The sequence below is a fragment of the Ceratotherium simum genome, chromosome 15 (assembly GCF_057802395.1).
Source record: "Ceratotherium simum simum isolate JZ-2026a chromosome 15, ASM5780239v1, whole genome shotgun sequence".
In the NCBI taxonomy this organism is placed as follows: Eukaryota; Metazoa; Chordata; class Mammalia; order Perissodactyla; family Rhinocerotidae; genus Ceratotherium; species Ceratotherium simum.
Window position 1 is genome coordinate 22,690,526 of NC_141914.1, and position 19,292 is coordinate 22,709,817.

Here is a 19,292-nt window from a genome sequence, read left to right on the forward strand (position 1 = left end):
ATTTATTAATTTCAGAGAAAACAAAAAGTTATTTAGAAAGTAAAAGTAATCATAATATACTACATGGTTCAGTTGACAATGGCATTTATAAAGTCATGATAGTGTAACACTGAATACTGATCTAAGCAAAATTATGACATAACTATATTTGGAGAATGGGAAGATGACAAGAGGATAAAAAGAGACAGTGGGTGAGGGAGGAGATTGGGTGGGGTGAGTAAAGAAAATAAAAAAGAGCTAGACATTCAACTCCCATAGTAAGAATCAATACATAATGTGTAAAACTAAAAACTCAATAGCTGCATTTAGAGATACCACTGTAAATAAATTTTTTAAAAAGCTGTAAGAGTTGAAAATAGTTGCTTCTGGGAAGCGGGGAATGAAGAAATGCTATTTTTCAAAATTAGCCTTGACTACTTAAATATGTAAGTGACAAATACAAAAACTGGACTTGTAAAATTCTTTCAAAAACGTGGTGAGCAGTCAGAAACTTAAGGATGTTTACAAAATAATCTAAAATTAATTTCAGTCTGAAATACTTCTTTTGGAACAAAAATGAACTGCTGTACATGAGTTTGTTCTAAATAAGTACTACTCTCCTTCTTTAATTTATTTAACTCATTATGCACTTTTGCAGGCACTTTCTCAACATTGTTTGAAATCTCAGGAACTCATTTAAATATATGTGTATATAAATAAATATATAAAGTTATTTATATATAAATCTCAGGTACTCACCAAGATGCTGATTTCTTAGTAATATAGCAAATCTTGGTCAGCAAAAGTTCTAGCAGATACCCTCGGTGAGAGTCTCCCAGCATATGCAGTTCATCCACAACCACCATTCCTAAAGAGATTTTCCAGATACTAGGCTTTACAGAATTTCACAATTCCAAGAAGAATTTTAAAACACTTAATACCTTATATTGTATACAGTAAATAGCTGTCATTATAATATATTGCAGGTGATGGAAATGTCTAACCATAAAACAAAAATCAAGTTCCACATAATGGACAATTCTTTTCCAAGATATTTCAGGTATCATAAGTAGTCCTACTACAATGTATTCTGGGTCTAAAAATCAATGATTCACTAACTCAGGGCTAACTCAGGGAAAACTGCCTCTTGCTACTCAGACACTTCTTGATTGGCAACCTTGTAGAAATATGTGTACAATGAGATATCAAAGACAGCTATGACAGTTATTGAAGTATTGACTTTTCTATGTGGAAAACAGCCAGGGCAACCATCGTGATGTTAGAAAGTTGCTTAGAAAAACAGAATCAGATCAAGGAGAAAGAAATGATTTTAAGAGATTTTTTTGTTTGATTATGTTAGGCTAAGTGAGTCACCTCACCACAAAACATAAATATGACCATAATCCCCTTCTCCACTACTTGGAGAATCAAACTAGTCTATGCACTTGGAATAATGCTTGAGAATTACTGAAAATTTAGTGTAAACCAATGCCTTCTTTAGTTAAACGTTTTCATAATATCACAGTTTTCACGTGCACTGGTATCCACCCTCCAAATTCTCCCCACGAAAATCAAGATCTTTCAGACTATTTCCTAACGACATATGATGCTCCTTTCCCTCAACAGTAAGCTAGCTCCAAATCATACTGTATGATGAGTTACCTTAGCACTTATTCATTCATTTATTTATCCAAAAAATATTTATTTTACCTAGTATGCCAGGCACTGTGCTAGGTATATTGGATATAACTCTTAATAAGATTCTATTGCAATCCCCAAGATATTTAAAGTCCATAGGGTCACAATTAATAAGACAATTCTGATACAAATTGACGAATGCGATTTCTCTTTCTAAGTTTTATAGAGCAGAGCTCATGTCTTCTTAATCTTTGATTTCACTCCCTACCCCTTTCCTACCCTACCCTACCCTACCCCAATTTTACCATTTAAGTTCACCAGGATCTCAGTGAATAGCTAACTGATACTCTTGCTACCTCTTTTGCTTCTACAATCATTTTCTTCCTGTTGCTACCTCTACATAGTGGGCTTTCCTAAGTGGTAAAAAAAAGCATCGAAGTAGAAAATCTTCATAGAGTCCCAAGCTCAAATACATGTCAGTTTCTGTAGCGCCCTACATTTCCCTCCTAAATGGTAGCCTCTGGGTACAGGCCTAATCTAGATACCATAGCACCAAAATATGATAATGAATATACATGTACACTAATTGAAGAGATGGAAGATCCAGCCCCAGCATGCTTCCTTCTATTCCTGGTAAAGTTTAGACAGGAAAGAAGCAATGAGAAATGACTTGAGAGCTCCTCTATGTTTTTTAAAGTGCAAAAATACAAGGAAGTAGAGTCAATAACAGCAGCAGGACACAAAATTTTTTTTTCACATGGAGTTCCTAACAGTACAGATGCCAGTTCTCCTCCAGAAGTGGATAACAGACAAGATAAAAAAAACATGAGACATATAGAAATCACAACAGCTCCACTCCATTCCAGTAAAAATAACAATAGAAATTATTTGCTTATTTCCTAACTTTCTTACCTAATAGATCCATCTTATTTTCCTCTATGAGGCGATTGATCAGACCATTGGCTCTCTCAATTGTGCAGACAGCAATATCCAAGGAAGAGAAATGCCCTGTTGGAGAGGTACTGCCCATATAACCGTCTACTTTTATTCCTATTTCCTGAAACAGACTCTAAATTGAGTAAAAATGAACAACATAGGTGAAAATATTTGAAATTCATAATTGTAGACTGGTTCTATCCCAGAACACAGACATAAGTAACCAAAGACATTTATCAGATTACTGTTAGTTGTTCCTGACAAGGACACACTGGTTCTTCTTAGAATCATATACTAAAAATATGAAGTTTAGAATTGACAAAACTCAGTACAGAGACTTTCTGCTTAGAGTCAAATAAAATTAAGTATGCCATTTTAATGATAGCATTTAACAATCAAAGAAGTTCTTTTTTTTTTTTTTTCCTACCATGAACATTTATTTTTGTTAAAGCAGATTATAAATTCTCATCAGTACAAATATATATAACTTACATTTGATTATAAGGCCAACGTTCAAAAGTAAAAATGAGATGGGATCTCACATTGTTACCAGAGGTCCAGTGACTGCAACTGGCAATGGGATGTTCTGTTCACCACGGGGAGGGGAAGGACACACAGACACACACACATAGCTAATAAAACCAGAATCTCCATCCCCACAAAACTCATGGGAACAAAACTTAAAGGACAAAACAAAACCCACCAAGACCCACATGACAAACCAACACAGTAACCTGCATTGCCGTCTATGGATATGATTATGTCATTGTCCCTTAGTGTTACAACAAACAAAGGATTAACATAAGGAAACAGCAATATATAAAAAAGTACATATTCTCTGTAGAGCATATTTAGATTGATTCCATTAAAATAATGACATTAGAATTTCATCATAGGTTTAAAACCAGGACAATACTGCTCTTTCATTTTCTTTATTTAAAACTACAACCTAGTGACTATATTGGTCATAAGCATGATTGTTGTTGCAATGTGCTACTTACAATGAATGATATCAAATAAGCTAGGGATCCTGTCTGCAACTTCCAACCTTTCCTCTTTTTTACTTCAATAGGCATCGATGATAAAGCAATCTTATGTACAATTTCTTACAGCTAACCCTTTTACCTTTGGCAAGATTACTTACAACTCATACAACTTTTTAATATTGAGAACTATTTAAAATATTCTAAATGCATAAAAATAAAGATTTTGGCTTTTTTGATATATATTTATAATATTCTTACTCAAAATGGAAGCTCAACTTTACCCCTAAAATATAGCTCTGCTGGGCAGCTGCCAATGTGTCCTCCTGGGAATTCTGGCAGCACAGCATGCTTCTTGTCCCCAGCCCAAGCATAGGCCACCCTGTTCTTGATCTTTAAGACAGGCCAGCACTAAGAGGAGGCAGGTGAATGGCCTGAAACACCAAGGGAGATCGTTTTGCTTCCCGTTGTTTTATATTCCAGGAAATGTGCTTTGAATACAGATTCTTGTTCAGATATGTCTGCCTCTCTGTTGCCAGAGATTTGTAAGGGCTGAGGAGGAGGAGGGGAACAGAGGGCAACATTTCCTTGACTTCTTTAGCCTAACCGCAAGACAGCTCTTCTCTAGGAATGGTTTTTTTCCACTTTTTTCAAAATCACCCCTCACTGCACTCTGTGCCTGGACTTGCTTCTTGGGGACCTTTGGGCTTAGTGAAAAGTATACTGATGGGGAACACAAAGTCCCCTTTGCTCCTTTGACCTCCCCCCCACCCCTGCCTAAGTATGGACAAAATGCATAAGCCACAGGGACTGCTTAAAGTTCAATTTCAAACGTCTTCTGTAAGTCACTGGAGAAAGGGTTGGTGGGGGAGGGGTTAGTACGCTGCTTGGACTTGCTTTCTAATGCAGCCCACTGGGCTTCGAAAGGATCCACCAGGCAGGTGCCTGCAGGAACCTCTGTGTGCTTGTCTCCTGAAGCCAACCTGCCATCATCTACACCATTGAAAGCGGCAGAACCGTTGAGGTGCTGAGCAGGAGGCTTAAAGAAGGGACTGGCAGTAGCACTGCTTGTTTCATACTGAGGGAATGTCTGTTGCTTGACCAGGCTGGGAGACGGATGGGGGTTGGGCAGCCTGAGGGTGGCCTGCAGTGCCAAACACGTTGGCTACCATCTGGGAGGGAGTGACGCCCACCACAGGCACATTTGGGGCTGGATAGGGCATCCCATTGGCCACAGGATAGGACTGGGCAGGGACAAAGGCTGGCTGCAAGGGTGGGACCACACCCACTGGCACAGGCTGAGAGGTGAGGAATGCATTCCCTTGGAAAGGTGGCACTGGCTGGGAGATGGCTGTGGGTGGAGGCGGCTGGAGAACTGGCTGCAGAGGAGCAGCTGAGGCCTGGGGCTGCTGAGCTCGGACGCTCTTGGATACTTCCTCTAACCAGCGGTCGGCCTCAGAGGGAGTTCGTCTATGACCAGCCTGGAAGGGACCTGGAGAGGCAGCACCAGAAGATTGACCCCACTCAGTCCCCGAACGTGTGGCTGCAATTTCCTTGTTAGCAGCATCAGGGGCATGGGCCCAAGGGTTGGTTTCATGCACAGGCATTGCTACGGGTGCTAGAGCAGTATGGGCTGGCTTAGCAGCAAGCACATGGAAGGCTGAGTCAGTGCCATTAGCTTGAAAGGCAGGAGATTGTGGTGCCACAACTGTCACTGGTTTGATCATTGGAGCGGATGAGAAGGGATCCTCGGAGGGTGTGCTGAAGGCATTGGTGATCTGTGAGCACAGGGAGCTGATACTCTCTGCTTCCCCTTCTACCTCTGGCACTGCATTTTTTATGGGGAAATCAGTCTTCCCCTGCATAGTGGAAGGCAACTCGTTGATGCGCAGGGATAGTTGGCGTTTAAAGGGTGACATCTTCTGGCTAAGAGCAGGAAATCCTCGGAAAGAGCCTTGGCGAGCAAGTTGTTCAATCGGTGCGTGTCGACGTGGGATGGCATGAGGATTGTTCATCTCCAGAGAGGCAGTGGCATCCGAAGTGGGAGAGGTGGGAGACGACGGGGATGAGGCAGTGTTGCCAGGGGCCACTGATGAACCAACAACTGTCTTATCTTTCTTGGCATCTTGGATTTGTTTCATAATCTCCTCTCTTTCGGCTTGCTCGGTGGCTGTTGTGACACGCAATGATCCTTCTCTAGTAAAAGTGGTTCGACTGGCATCAAAAGTAGCAGTTACTCCACATTCCTTCTCCCGCTTCTGCTTACGTTCTAAACAGGCCGCAAAAGCACAGCCTACCGCATGGCTCAATCTTTCACCCGTGTCCTTGACAGCCATGAAGCAATGACAGATCCAGCGCCGAGTGGTGCCATCACGACATATGTAAGAGAAAGCTCTATCAAAGTTCCTATCTGGGGCACAGAAAGACACTTTTTCTATTGTCTGGTCAACTATGAGGTCCTTAGTTTTTTCATCCACCACTCTGAGTCCGTCTGCTGATACCCAGAGGACTGCCTTAACTGCTTTCTTTCCAGTTTTTCCAAAGAAGCCTTTGAAGAACTTCCTTTCAGCTTTCAATCTCTTTACAGCATCTTCACAAATGTGCATTCCTCTTGATTCATCAACTTCTACGTGGCCAAGATACTTAACTGGGAAGCTACATTTTCCAGTACGAACCCCTTCTTCATCTGTCTGCCACTGATGTGGACGACTGGCTTCTGGAACATAAACATCTTTCTTTCTCCTAAAACTTTGCCGTAGTTTGTTCATTTTAATTTTCACAACCTGGCTCTGAATCTTGGCTGTGCCCTTTACAAGCTGTGTGACTTTGGACAAGTTTCGTAACTTCAGCAAGCCTCAGTTTCCTCATCTGCCCTAAGTGAGGTGTCTGAGGATGGCTGCTCGCCCACCAATATTCCAATCTATGGAAGTGGATCAACACCTTGGGGTTGTAACAGCAGCTGCACTGGCTCTCCTTCCTGGAAGAAGTTGCTTAAGCCTCAAATCTGCCGCTGCCCGCCACTAACTCTAGCGCCACTGCCTCTCTCAAAGAAGTTCTAACAGCTATTTATAGAAAAGTGGAAAAAACTACCTTAAGCACTAACATTTTTAATCTAAAAAACAAGCAAAAAACTAGCTCTTTAACACTAATGTAATACTTTAAGAAACAAATTTATACTTCACAAGGAAAATATTTTCATTATCCCACTAATTTTTTATATAATGGAAGAAAAGTTTTCAAAAGTCAAATGCAGTGGGACTTTGATGTTAATTTTTTTTAGTTTAACTTTTAACTAACATACCTTCTCAATAAAAAGGATCCTTTCATCATTTTGTTACTTTGGTCTAAGTTGAGAGGATGTTACCATGTAGGACCAACTTTGTTGGCTATTTGGCCTCTGAAATAATTGTTAAAAAGATTTATAGAATTTTAGAGCTGTTCATTCTATAAAATGTTTCTGAGAGTTTATTGAGTTAACCCACTAGGGTTAACATCCTCATTTTATCAATGAAAAAACTGAGGCCCAGCAGATTATGTGCCTGGCCTGAAGACATAGCGGCAAAACTGGGACTAGAACCCACGTTTTTTGGACTACCAGTACTACTAGTAGCACATTTTTTCACTGCAGAAATCACAATAATAAATTTATTCTACTTAATGAAACATTGAAATTTGTAAAAATGCCTTAAAAGTGAATATCATACAAATGAAAAATGTTATCATTCATTTTTGCAGAACAGAGGAACAGACCACAGCCCTGGTGCTTTACCTAAGCATGAATGGATTTTGTTCTCCATCTCCTAAATGTTACCAAATAGCCCTCAATTAGGATGGGACATACTTCCCTAAACAGTCCTTCCTTTCCATGCTTCAGTCTAGTCCTACCATTCAGTTAAAATGCTGATTCTTAATTTGCATGCTTATATGCCGAATGAAGTATTCTGTTTGCCTCCTAAGGAAAAGTTTATAAATTTTAACACAATTTTCACCAATTATTCTTTTGATTTGATGGCTTTTTCTCCTTTATGCAATAATAAAGAAGTTTCCCTTCATAATGGTCAACTTTTAAAGCTACATTGGGATGCAATAAAAGAAACTTTATTTTCCACTTGCTTCTCTAATTCTATTTCAAATGAGTAAAGCCACAGCTGTCAATAAACAGCCTTATCACAATTTCAAAGTTAGTACAAGAACATTACCTGGAGATAGTATTTCTTCTCTTTAGCCACAGAGACAAATGGCAGAATAAACAAAGCTTTCTTCCGCATTTCCAAAACTCGCTTCAAAATAAGCAGTTCCGCAACAAGAGTCTTCCCGGCACTTGTAGGAGCTAAACACATGTTATTCCACAAGGTTATCACAAAAAGAAGTAATATTTGATATACTGCATTAATAAATGTTTTAAACTATATCCAGTAACTGCAGAGCCTAAGACTAACCTATCATTAAGGCCCCAACTAGCATTTGAAACCTTTATACCCTTAAATGTCTCTGACTTTAAACCAACACTCTATATAGGTCTTACATTGAAAATATAGAATTATTAAATAAATCTTATATCAGCAATAAACGATGAATATTTGAGTACCTAGCTTGTACCTAAAGATCCTTTCCTTTAAGTACTGAATGGTTAAAAGCTCTGCTTTGAGGAAGGAGATGAACAACTTTCATATATTGTGACGGGAGCTATAATAGAAGTTGAGGGAAAGGAGCTGTAAGAAAGTTTATGAAAAGGAAACAGAACTTATGAGAAGGAGGTGAGAAGGGAAGAGGAAAGGAATGCTAAGCAAAAGAAATAGCATGTACAAAGGCCTGGAGGAAAGCCTGGTATGTTCAGATGACAGTAAGTAACTTAGTAAGCCTGAAATATAAAACAAGCCGGGGAATGAAAGAAGAGATATAAATGTGCCACATGGCAGAGTTTTATAATCTCACCATGTAAGGAGTTTTAGAATTTATCCCGGAAGCAACACAGAATGACTAACGAGTTTTATGAAAAGGAATGACAAGATCATACTTGCACTTTATAAAGATCACTTTGGCTGCAGGAGCAGGTCAAGACCAGAGAGAAAAGATAAACTAGTTATAAGGCTACGGCATACACTAAAGATGATAGTGAGGATAACACAGAAGAAAGATGATAGTAACGTAGGTAATAGAGCTAAAAACAGGGAGAAGTAGTCAGAATTAAGATATTTGAGGCAGTAGACACTGGACATGGTGTTAATTGATGTGAGCTGCTGACCAGAGCTGTGAATGGCATTCAAGTTTTGGTTTAAGCGACTGAAATGGTCAGACCATTCTACCACTGCCACTAGTTAGCCTTTACTGTGTACTTTCTATATGTCAAAAACTGTTCTAAGCACTCTCTCTCTAGTAATTTGTAACATTACAGGCCAGTGGTAGAGACAGTTTTCAAACCCAACCAGTCCAATTCCCCAGCCTGAATTTATATCTACTGAAAAGTTAATTGTCTAATTACTTTTTCCAGCCATAATAGAGAATCTGGATGACTCACAGTTTCAGAGAAAACTGATACAAAGTGCATCTTGCCAAATGATTAGTTTCTAAAGTCAGTATAGTAAAAAGGTTAAAAAGTATATATGTCAGAGTTCCTCTTGAAAGCCCACTTAAATCTTCCATAAAGTATATTACACATGGTTTTGTGTATACAACCCTGTACAAGCACATCCATTTATAAACATGTATAATGTTCACACACCAAAAAGCAACTGAGATCAACAGAGAGAAGAGCAGATTTACACCTCCCATTGCACACTCACTCTGGGACATATGTTTGTTGAGAAGAATGGTTGGCAGAATAGCTCTCTTTAAGTTGTCATTTTCTTGCTTTTTCTGCCCAGCCATATAATGTAATTTGAATAATTAAAATATGCATATGACGAGAATCCACTTTTCATATATTATTTTAAGACTTTCTCTAGTTATAAAGCACTGTCTCATCCACCTTTTAAAAAAAATTGTAACTACCTCAATAGAGTACCCTTTACATTCAAAATGTCTTTAAAACAGTAGAAAAATTAATCTGCACAAATTTGAATACCTGAATAGACTAAATTCTTTCCTTCCAGGACTTGTCCAAGCAAAAGGCACTCTGCTTGCCATTCAAACATCTTTTTTACACCAAAACTGTGATATTTCTCCAGAACCGCTGTAGGAAGTCCCCAATGTGCCAATAGCAGCTTGTCTATCTGATCGTCAGGAACTGTCTGCTTGCATTCCCCTTTCGGGAAAAATGGAAAAAAATAATTAACAGTTGAATCCAGTTGTAACATTCGACTTCAGTAGTTACCCTCCACTCTGTTCGGAATTCCTATGTGATGGAATGAGGCTATTTAAAGCACATCCTGACACAACGCACATCCAACTTAAGGATCTGTGAGTACTGGGCACTACTAGAAGAGAGCCGCCTGCCGGTGACGAGGTTTGGCCAACTAAGAAATTGTTTCTGTAAAGGTCGAAAGACCCAGAAACCACTTGAATGTTACCGCCAGGCAGTCGCTGACTATGGGCTGAAAGCAATTCCATGTCTGAACAGAAAGTGACCTCCCCTTCCAGGCCCGAGTCACAAACTGAGAATGGGAGTAGAAGCCGAGAAGGACGCGCGAACAAGCCAGTCCGCGCGGTGAGGACCCCTCCCATGTGGCCCGGCTGAGCTGCCCACCTCGCCCGTTGCCCCCCGAGAGTGCCTGGGAGTACCTGCAGCTCCGGCCGGAGGGCAGCCGCGGTCTTTCAAGCTGCGTCCCAGGCCCGGAGGTGGGCTCAACACCGGCCCCGAGGGGAGCAGGGAGCTGTCACTGCTGTCACCGGCGCTTCCCGAGGAGTCTGAGCCTGATGCTGAACGCCGCCGTTTCCCACTCCAGCGCGGAAGATTCATCGCGAACTCTTCTTGACAGTTCAGGGAAAGCCGCCGTCCCGGCGTTCTCCCTCTCGGGAGAAACCCGGCCTGCTGACAGCTGTGGCCGCCATCTTCCCGCCACAGTTTTCAAGCTCAGGCCTCCTAGCTCGCCCCGGAACCATAGAGTTCTCAGTGGGGAGAGTAACCTGAGAACCATAGACGCCTGGGGAAGGAGCGGCTCTCGCTGGCGTCTTAGACTTCCGGCCTGTCGCGTCAGTCGTTGGTTAGTGTGAGAGAACCCGAGTTGGACTTAGATTAAAAGAGAGAAAAAAAGACTCTGCATGTATAATCTGCATTTATAATCAAACTGGCCTAAACATTTTGTCTTTGTCCATTTCTGGTTTGAATTAGCAAGGTTTGCTAATTTCATAAAATGAGCTGCCTATAATTAGGGAAGTAAATCTTAACGTATTGCTATTTTTTTAATTATTACGGATTATGTGTGCAAAACATTCAACAAGTAAAACCTAGGATTTCCAATGGAGCATAATCTGCCCCTCTCTCAGTGTATGATGGTAGGACAGAGGCTATTTCTGTACATAATTTCCACATTAGCCATAACACACCATGAGGAATATGTGATGGGAGTTGGGGACTGCTGGCCCCTGGACGACTCAGATAGCTGTATGAACGCTGCAAGGAAGGGGCCTGAGTGATCATTCTGAGCCAAGAACTTATTAATAGACCTGTGCTCTAGCTTTTGGCCGGCTTGAATCAAATGAATTCTGGACATAAACTGCTCCCCGTTGATTACCTAGTTGCACAGTTCATTTCACCAAGCAAATCTAGCAGGCAAAAGACCTTCCCTGAAGAGGCTGTGCTATTCTACAGCATTAAAAATCTCAAAAGGGCCAGTTCAATTAGAAAGATTCTAATACAAGTCTGGGAAATAGCCCCTGACAATCAATTCTCTTCTGAAAACCTACCTTATGAAAAAAAAATTTTTGAGCGACAATATTCTCAAATTCCACAAGATGGAGACATTACTCCATGAAGGAAATATCTTTCCTAGTTACCTTTTATGCATTCATTCACTCAGCTGTTTATTGAGCATCTACTGCGTGCTAGGTGCTGGGTATATGGCAGGGAAATGGCATGAAAATGGCTCCTGCTCTCAAAAAGAAAGAGCTTAGAGAAGGAGACAAACATTAAAAAAAATAATTAACAATTTTAAATTGTAGTAATGCTCAGGCAGAAATGAACAGAGTGCTATCAAGGAAATAAAAGGGACCTTAATTTAGATTTAGTCATGGAGGAGCTTTCTGGATGCAATATAGCATAGGGGTCAATAGTGCAACTCTGGAGCCAGTCAGTCTAGGTTTGAGGACTTAATAGCTGTGTGATCTTGGGCAACTTGTTTAACCCCTTTGTGCTTCCTTTTTTTCATCTATGTGATGAAATAGTATCAACCTATTTGATTATTATGAGCATTAAATAAATCAATATGTGTAAAGTGCTTAGAACAGTGCCCACCACATAATAAATGCTATTCAAAGAAAGTCATATGTATACGTTCTAATATTGCTCCCAATATAAACCTTGCATTTTTTCCTTTTTTTTTTTTTTTGGTGAAGAAGATTGGCCCAGAGCTAACATCTGTGCCAGTCTTTCCTCTATTTTGTATGTGGGTCACTGCCACAGTGTGGCTTGTTGAGTGGTGTATGTCTGTGCCCAGATCCAAACCCATGAACCCAGGCCACTGAAGTGGAACATGATGAACTTAACTGCTATGCCACAGGGCTAGCCCTAACTCCAGTATTTTGACGGGAAAAAAGTAAACCAAAGAAATCTCTCACAAAATTATTCTATTTTTATTAGGTGAACTATGATCAGATGAAGAAAATAATTAGGAGGGAATTGCAAGGAATGGTTTATATCATCCTACTAAGAAGCCTAGAGAATATTTTAAAATTTACAATTTATTTCAAACATTCAACCTCTATTTCTAATTTTAAAAAAAACTCTTAGAAAATAGAGAAGTCTACTTCTCAAAAATATTGAAGAATATTTTATGCTGACAGTTACCATAACAATTATTGGTAATATACCAGAAGTTATTTCTCATCTGTCTTTTAATTGTGTCTGAGCTTACGTTCCTTGGAATTTTATCTCTGGTAATTCTTCCAGCTCTGAGTTAAAGCCATCTAGAAAAAAATTTGCACATATTTCTGCCAGTTACCTTGGAAACATACCGATTCTGAACTACTTTAAACTTAATCTCTGGAATAGCATTGTTTTAAGATACAGAAGTAGTAGAATGATGTTAGACACCCAGAGCCAGATTTGGACAGGTTTCCAGCCTCACCATCTCAATCTGCAGGATAGATATTTCTCTGCTTTACTTACTGAGGGTGCTGCCCTTCTTGGGTTTTGGCTTTATACAAGGGATATTAGATCTTACCTCTCACCCTGCTACAAACCCCAGATTCCTATTCTCTAGAACACATAATCCATTAAAATCCACACTCTGGACCACCAGGTATCAGCAGATATCACTAGGGAAGACTTTGGTTCTAGTGCTTCACTTACTCCTTTAGATTATTTGATTATTTGACATTTCTATCCTACAAAGAATTCTCTGATTTTACCAGTTTAGTCATTAATTTTAAAAGATGTATTTTTTTACAGAACATCCAGAATTTTAAGGAAAGTGCGCCGTACTAGAAGTGATTTCTTGTTCAGCCTAATATTGCTGAAAGCAGAAGCAAAGAAAACTTAAATAACAGTTGATGTACATTGCAAGATGTCATCTGATTATTTTAGTAACTTTGCACAAATAATGAAGAGTTATTTTTCCATTGAAATTGCAGAGGTTATATGGAAAAGTAAAATGTACACAAACTACATTTGTGAATTGACTAGAACAGAATCATCTACCCAGACTGCATAAACTCTGTGCTTTTCACATGAGTGGAGATTTGCAAAAAAAGAAGGAGCTGGAAAATACACAAGATCAGAAACACAGGATGAGGTGGTGCTGATTGGGTCTGATGTGCTCAGAATAAAGGAGATGCTAATTAGGAGGATTTTGTGTTTGAAGTTCAGTGGTTCTCAACTGGAAGAAATTCAGTGGCTACACATCAGAATCCCCTGGGGAGCTTTAAAAATACTATCCTACAGGGGCCAGCCTGGTGGCGTGGAGGTTAAGTTCGGTGGCCCGGGTTCGGGGGTTCAGATCCCTGGCACAGACCTCATCAAGCCATGCTGTGGCAGCGACCCACGTACAAAAAAAAGAGGAAGATGGGCACAGATGTTAGCTCAGGGCCACTCTTCCTCAAGCAAAAAGAGGAGGATTGGCAACAGGTGTTAGCTCAGGGCCAATCTTCCTCACCAAAAAAAAACAAAAAACAAAAAAAACACGAAGAAACCTATCCCACTCCTAGAGATTCTGAAGTAATTGGTCTGCAATGGACTGTAGGCCCTGGTATGACTGAAAAGCTCCCCAGGTGTTTCTAATATGCTGTTTCTAATATGCTGAGAACCACTGGTATAATCCAAGGGCTGAGGCAGACAAATTCAGGTGGCTTCAGTCAGAAAGTTTTAATAAGAGGCTTAAATTAACAAGGAACTCTGAAAAAGACATATTTCTCCACAATGATCCAAAAATTCTGAACCAGTAGAAATAATTTATTCGCGGATGGGGATGGAAGCAAAATTGAAATAACTTCAAATGTCTAGGTTAAAACATCAGAAAGCCAACTTAAAGGTGGTAAAACTAAACAGTGAATGCCTGAAAGAGACTAAATTAATTGAATATGTGAGAACACAAAGCTATAACTTCCAAATTCAATTATAGGCTGTTCTCCCACTTCTCACATGGTAATACTGCTAGCTGCTTGTGTAGTAAACACCAAGGAGACAATATGAGGAAGAAGGGTAAGTAGTAAGGCCAGGAATCCTAAGAATGTGGTTTGTGTGTGTGTGTGTGTGTGTGTGTGTGTGTGTGAGGAAGATCAGCCCTGAGCTAACATCCAAGCCAATCCTCCTCTTTTTGCCGAGGAAGACTGGCCCTGGGCTAACATCTGCGCCCATCTTCCTCCACTTTATGTGGGACGCCGCCACAGCATGGCCTGGCAAGCAGTGCGTTGGTGCGCACACGGGATCGCCCGGGATAGAACTCCGGGCCGCCAGCAGCAGAGCATGCGCACTTAACCGCCATGCCACGAGGCCGGCCCCAAGAATGTGGTTTTTAAAGTATAAACAGCCTTTGATTAGACGGGGAGAGGGATGAATATCTTCGCAGGGAAAAGTTATCAAAAGGAGCCATGGGGGAACAACCTCCTGCTTATTTGGGGGTAAGTGGGAAGTCAGAGCATGTCTAAGCAAGCATTCCATGGCTGCCATTTGGGTCTTTGGATATATAGTTTTTAGATCAGCCCTTACAGATTCTGAGGATTTCTCTGGATGTTACTTTTTTTCTTTGATATACTCAACCCTATCCCTTTTCTTATTTAGACAAAATCTTCCCCAAATCAGCAACAACAAACAGGAAAAATGGGTGGAGGATTTGCTTATAGCCAGCTGCTTTGGTGGAGGGTCACAGATGCAGGCCTAGTCAGGGTTGAATGTGTGCTCCCCTTCCTAGCCAGGGTGGACTCAACAGAAGCCTAGTGGAGAACCTAAACTTTCACCCCCACCCAGCTGTAATGAGGTCCTTCCCTCTCTTCTCGCCCTCACTCCTTCCCCCAGGGTCAAGGGAGGCTGAGTGGAGAACTTGGACTCCCCCCCACCTGACAGTAATAAGGTGGTGCTCCCTCCATTATTGGGAAAATGAGACAGTACGAGAGATAGAAATTGAGTTTTGAAAGAGATTCAGAGAGAGGAAGGAGAAAAGAAGAGGAATAGAGGAGGTGGGAAGGGAAGGAGGAAGGAGGAAACGGATAGGTAAGGAGTGCAAGAGAAGGACAGGAATAACCGAAATTGGTAGACATAGATAACTGAGAGACGTTGAAAAAGAGAGTGAGATACCGAGAGAGAATAAGAGAGATTGTGAGAGAGATGTTGGGGTAAATTGTGAGATTTTCCTGCACTGAGTTTCTCTTTCTGGAACATCTGTCAATCTTTGTCGCATTTCCTGGGTTGATTCTTTAATGCCTAAATCTTTTCTTTCCTGTTGTCTATTGCTTTATATTTTTGGTTTACTTTGGGTACATTTCTTTTGTCATGTGGTGAGTTTCCATCTTCTTTCTTTGGTAGGATGCAGAGTGTGAGTCTAGTTTTTTGTTTCTAAATCTATGGTTTAGTCTAGGACCTATGCTCTCTGGGATAGCTGATGGGAGAAGTGGGAAGGGCCAGGATCAGAGTCCCCTCCTCTGTCCAGAGAAGCATAGTCCAACAAGCCAATGGTTGCTACTGTGGTTTGAAGCGGGAGTCAAGTCTATTATAGTCATAATTGATGCCCCCCATGCCAGAATAGTGCTTGTCACCCAGTAGGCACTCAATAAATATGTGGTGAATAATGTACAGCATGGTGACTATAGTTAATACTACTGTATTGCATATTTGAAAGTTGCTAAGAGAGTAAATCTTAAAAGTTCTCATCAAAAGGAAAATTTTTTGTAGCTATGTGTGGTGATGGATGTTAACCAGACTTATTGGGGTGATCATTTTGCAACATATTACAACTATCGAATGATTATGCTGTACACCTGAAATTGATATAATGTTATATGTCAATTATATCTCAATTAAAAAATAAATAAATAAATGAATTTGTGGGAAAAAAATAAGTGATGGATGAATAAATGAATGAATGAGTGAAAGAACACACAGATGAGTAATTGAGTGAGACTTCAGTCAGTTTGATGAAGATGGTGGCAGGGGTGGGTGGGCAAAGCACCATAGAGAAAACAAAATTAAAGGTCAAGAAAAAGTATCAGTCAAAGCGATAAAATGTATATATCAGACTTTTAGTGTTATGGCTAAACAAGCTACAGCTCAGAAAGATAAGGAGATGACAGCAGTTGAAAAATAGAAAGAATAGAATGAGAAAGTCTAATATAAATCTAATGGAAATTCCAGAAGAAGCTATTAGAGATAAAGAAAGACAATATTCAAAGAGATAATGGCTCAGAAATGTCCATAATTGAAGAAATGCAAGAGTGTTTAGATTGAAGACCTATGGTGAGTCATGGACGAGATAAATAAAAACAAATCTTACCTAAACACTTTGAGGTAAAAATATAGACTTTGGACAAAGCACAAATCTTTTAAAAGCAACTAGAAAGAGAAATATTACGTACAAAGGAATAAATTTTGACTGTCAGCAGACTTCTCAAATAAGTGATTTTTGTACTCATCTAACCTATTATGCAAGATTGACAATGTACTAAATATATTTTCAGGCAAAGAAAGTTTGAAAATGTTTACAACTAATAGACCACCACTAAAAGAACTACTAATGATTCCACTTCAGAAAGAATAAAACTGTGCCCAAGAGGAAAAAGGAGGAAGCAACGATGATCAAAGAACTTGATAAACATTAAAGCTAAATAAATATTTATGACAAAAAATAATAATGACTACTTTTAGGGCCATAAAAGCAACTTTGATCTAAAATAGTAGACAAAAATAACATGAAAGACTGAAGGTGGGGAATTCACTGTTAAAAATCCAAAGAGCATTTTATTGTTTGGGAGAAGTATATAGAAACTGATTGATTTTTGATTTTTTAAAAATTAAATATGTGTGTGAAAAAATTAATGGTAACTTTAAATCTTGCATATAACTTACTATTGTGGGAGCGGGGAGGGAATAAAGTGCAACCATTCCAACAGAAGGCAGGAAAAATGGAAAAAAAAACCCACAAAGATAAGGAAGTAGAAATCAGTTCAAATATATTATTAATCATTATCCTATCAAACATAAGCAGATTTAATCCATCTTAAAATTCTCAGATGGCGTGCCAGGCTGGTGGCGAAGCGGTTGGGTTTGCACGTTCCACTTTGGCAGCCCAGGGTTCACCGCTTTGGATCCTGGGTGCGGACCTGCTCACCACTCATCAAGCCATGCTGAGGTGACGTCCCACATAGAGGAACTAGAAGGACTTACCAACTAGGATATACGACTATGTACTGGGGTTTGGGGGAAAAAAAAGAAAAAGAGGAAGATTGGCAACAGATATTATCTTGGGACCAATCTTCCTCAAAAAAAAAGATCCTCAGATGGGATTGCTATTTTAAAGAGACACACCTATAATGTTAAACAACGCAAGTGTAAAAGTAAAGATATAGTGGTATCAAAAGGCCACAGGAGCCAGCTTAAAGGGTTGGTCAAAGGTAGAGACTTTGAGTACAAAAAGAATAATGACGCTATTTCCAGCAACAGTTATATTAGTCTTTAAGCATATTTTTATTGGATGAATAAATGATTGAATAACGAAGGGTGGGACATTAGGGGTGTGTCTGGGTGGTGCAAGGGTCTGATTGTATCAAAAACTACATTTAAATACATCGTGTTTCACCATGAGGACACACTCAAGAAACTGTATTTCCAGAGAGACGCATCAAGCAGGCTTGAAAATGGGCGCTGCAAGGGGATTCAGGAGCGGTAAGCCGGGAGAAGGCAGGGAGGAATGATGGGGTCTAGAATGTGGGATTTAAGTGGTCAAAAAGAGTTCAAAAGATCAAAGGAGCAAGATTAAAGGATGCAAATCACTCAGCTCCATTCCCACTGGAGGGAGATGATAGAGAGTGGCTTGTAAACTGAGAATGGAAGGAAGATCAGAAGGTCTGATTGCCTCATGAAAGTCAGGGTGAATGTGAATGTTATCCAACCTTTCAGAGTAATTGGCTCTTTGCCTCTTTCTCTCTCTCTCTCTGTCTATCTCCCCCCACCGTCTCTCCCCCATCCTCCCTTCCTCCTTCCTCTCTCTCTTATAAACTCTTTTCTGGCTCTTTTTCCTCACTCTGACACATCAGCTCCTCATAGCTAGTTGTTGCCAAAGGTCAAATAAAGGAACAATAAAGTAGAAGCAAAAAGAAGTGTGGGTAAATAAAATTGCTTTTGGAAGGAAAAGTACATGGTGCTAAGAAAGAGATAAGAGAACACGGAATATGGTGAAGTTGGGAAGAGAAGGATAGCACCTGCAAGTTAGTGTTGTTTAAACTGAGAAAAGACAGGGGAGTAGGTGTTGACTAGCTGTTAAGTGGAAGATAAACAGCAGGGATGAGCACGTGCAAACACCCAGAAATAGGAGGCTCCTGACTAGTTCAAAGAATTGAAGGAAGTCCAGTGTGGCCAGGACATGGAGAGCCAAGAAGAGAGGAGAGCTCAGCAGGTGCCTAACATTTTCGTGGCCAGGACAAGAATACAAATGGAAGCCCACATACTATATATCTTAAGTTTTTAAAAATTGTCAATCAAGCTATCAAACTGTTAGGTAAAATATGTTCTACCTGGCCATCTTGACAAATATATCTTCCTGGAACTTGAGATTCAAATTTTGAATTCTTGGGTTCTTTCAAGTTACACAGCAGAACACAGCAATGGAGGGAGAACTAGCCCCAGCCCTTCCTCCTCATTCTCACCCCTGTCTGCATACTCAAGGTCAAGGCTCTGTTGATATCCCTTGACCAACAGTCGCCCCTTGGGCCAGTGTGTATGCACATTGACAGCATGTTCTCCACTCGGGAGGATGAATTCAGGGAAGAGGCTATGCAGGCTCGGGGCCCTTTGGCAGAAAATCCTATGTTCCCTGATACAGGGAGTATGATTTAGAAGTGGGCAAGTATTCCAGGTGGTCGTGACACTTTTGTCCTGCAGACTCCATTCCCAGTGGGGAGTGGCACATACAGAGAGAACCGAGAGAGGCCCTCTTAAAGCCTTGTTACTCTAAG

At 40.2% G+C, this 19,292-nt stretch overlaps 2 protein-coding genes and 1 pseudogene across 4 annotated transcripts in view; 1 reads left to right on the plus strand and 2 right to left on the minus strand.

Moving 5' to 3' along the window:
* The window catches only part of POLQ (DNA polymerase theta), a 96,464-nt gene extending 85,910 nt beyond the window's left edge, over positions 1-10,554 (minus strand). For 2 of the 3 annotated variants that reach the window (XR_015554438.1, XM_087439671.1), the window contains exons 1-5: positions 10,257-10,553; positions 9,601-9,780; positions 7,736-7,866; positions 2,530-2,686; positions 739-847 (exon numbers count right to left, since the gene is read on the minus strand). Coding sequence is in view for 2 of the 3 variants with exons in the window: in XM_087439671.1 (XP_087295797.1) it covers positions 739-847; positions 2,530-2,686; positions 7,736-7,866; positions 9,601-9,780; positions 10,257-10,434 (755 nt within the window). In the remaining variant the exon portion in view is untranslated. Of the gene's footprint in view, positions 1-738; positions 848-2,529; positions 2,687-7,735; positions 7,867-9,600; positions 9,781-10,256 lie in introns of all 3 variants that reach the window. The other variant, XM_014792216.2, reaches the window with a different exon arrangement.
* FBXO40 (F-box protein 40) overlaps positions 1-19,292 on the plus strand; it is a 59,172-nt gene that overhangs the window by 9,069 nt on the left and 30,811 nt on the right. The window lies entirely within an intron of this gene.
* Positions 3,349-6,401, minus strand: LOC101400541 (protein numb homolog pseudogene; annotated as a pseudogene).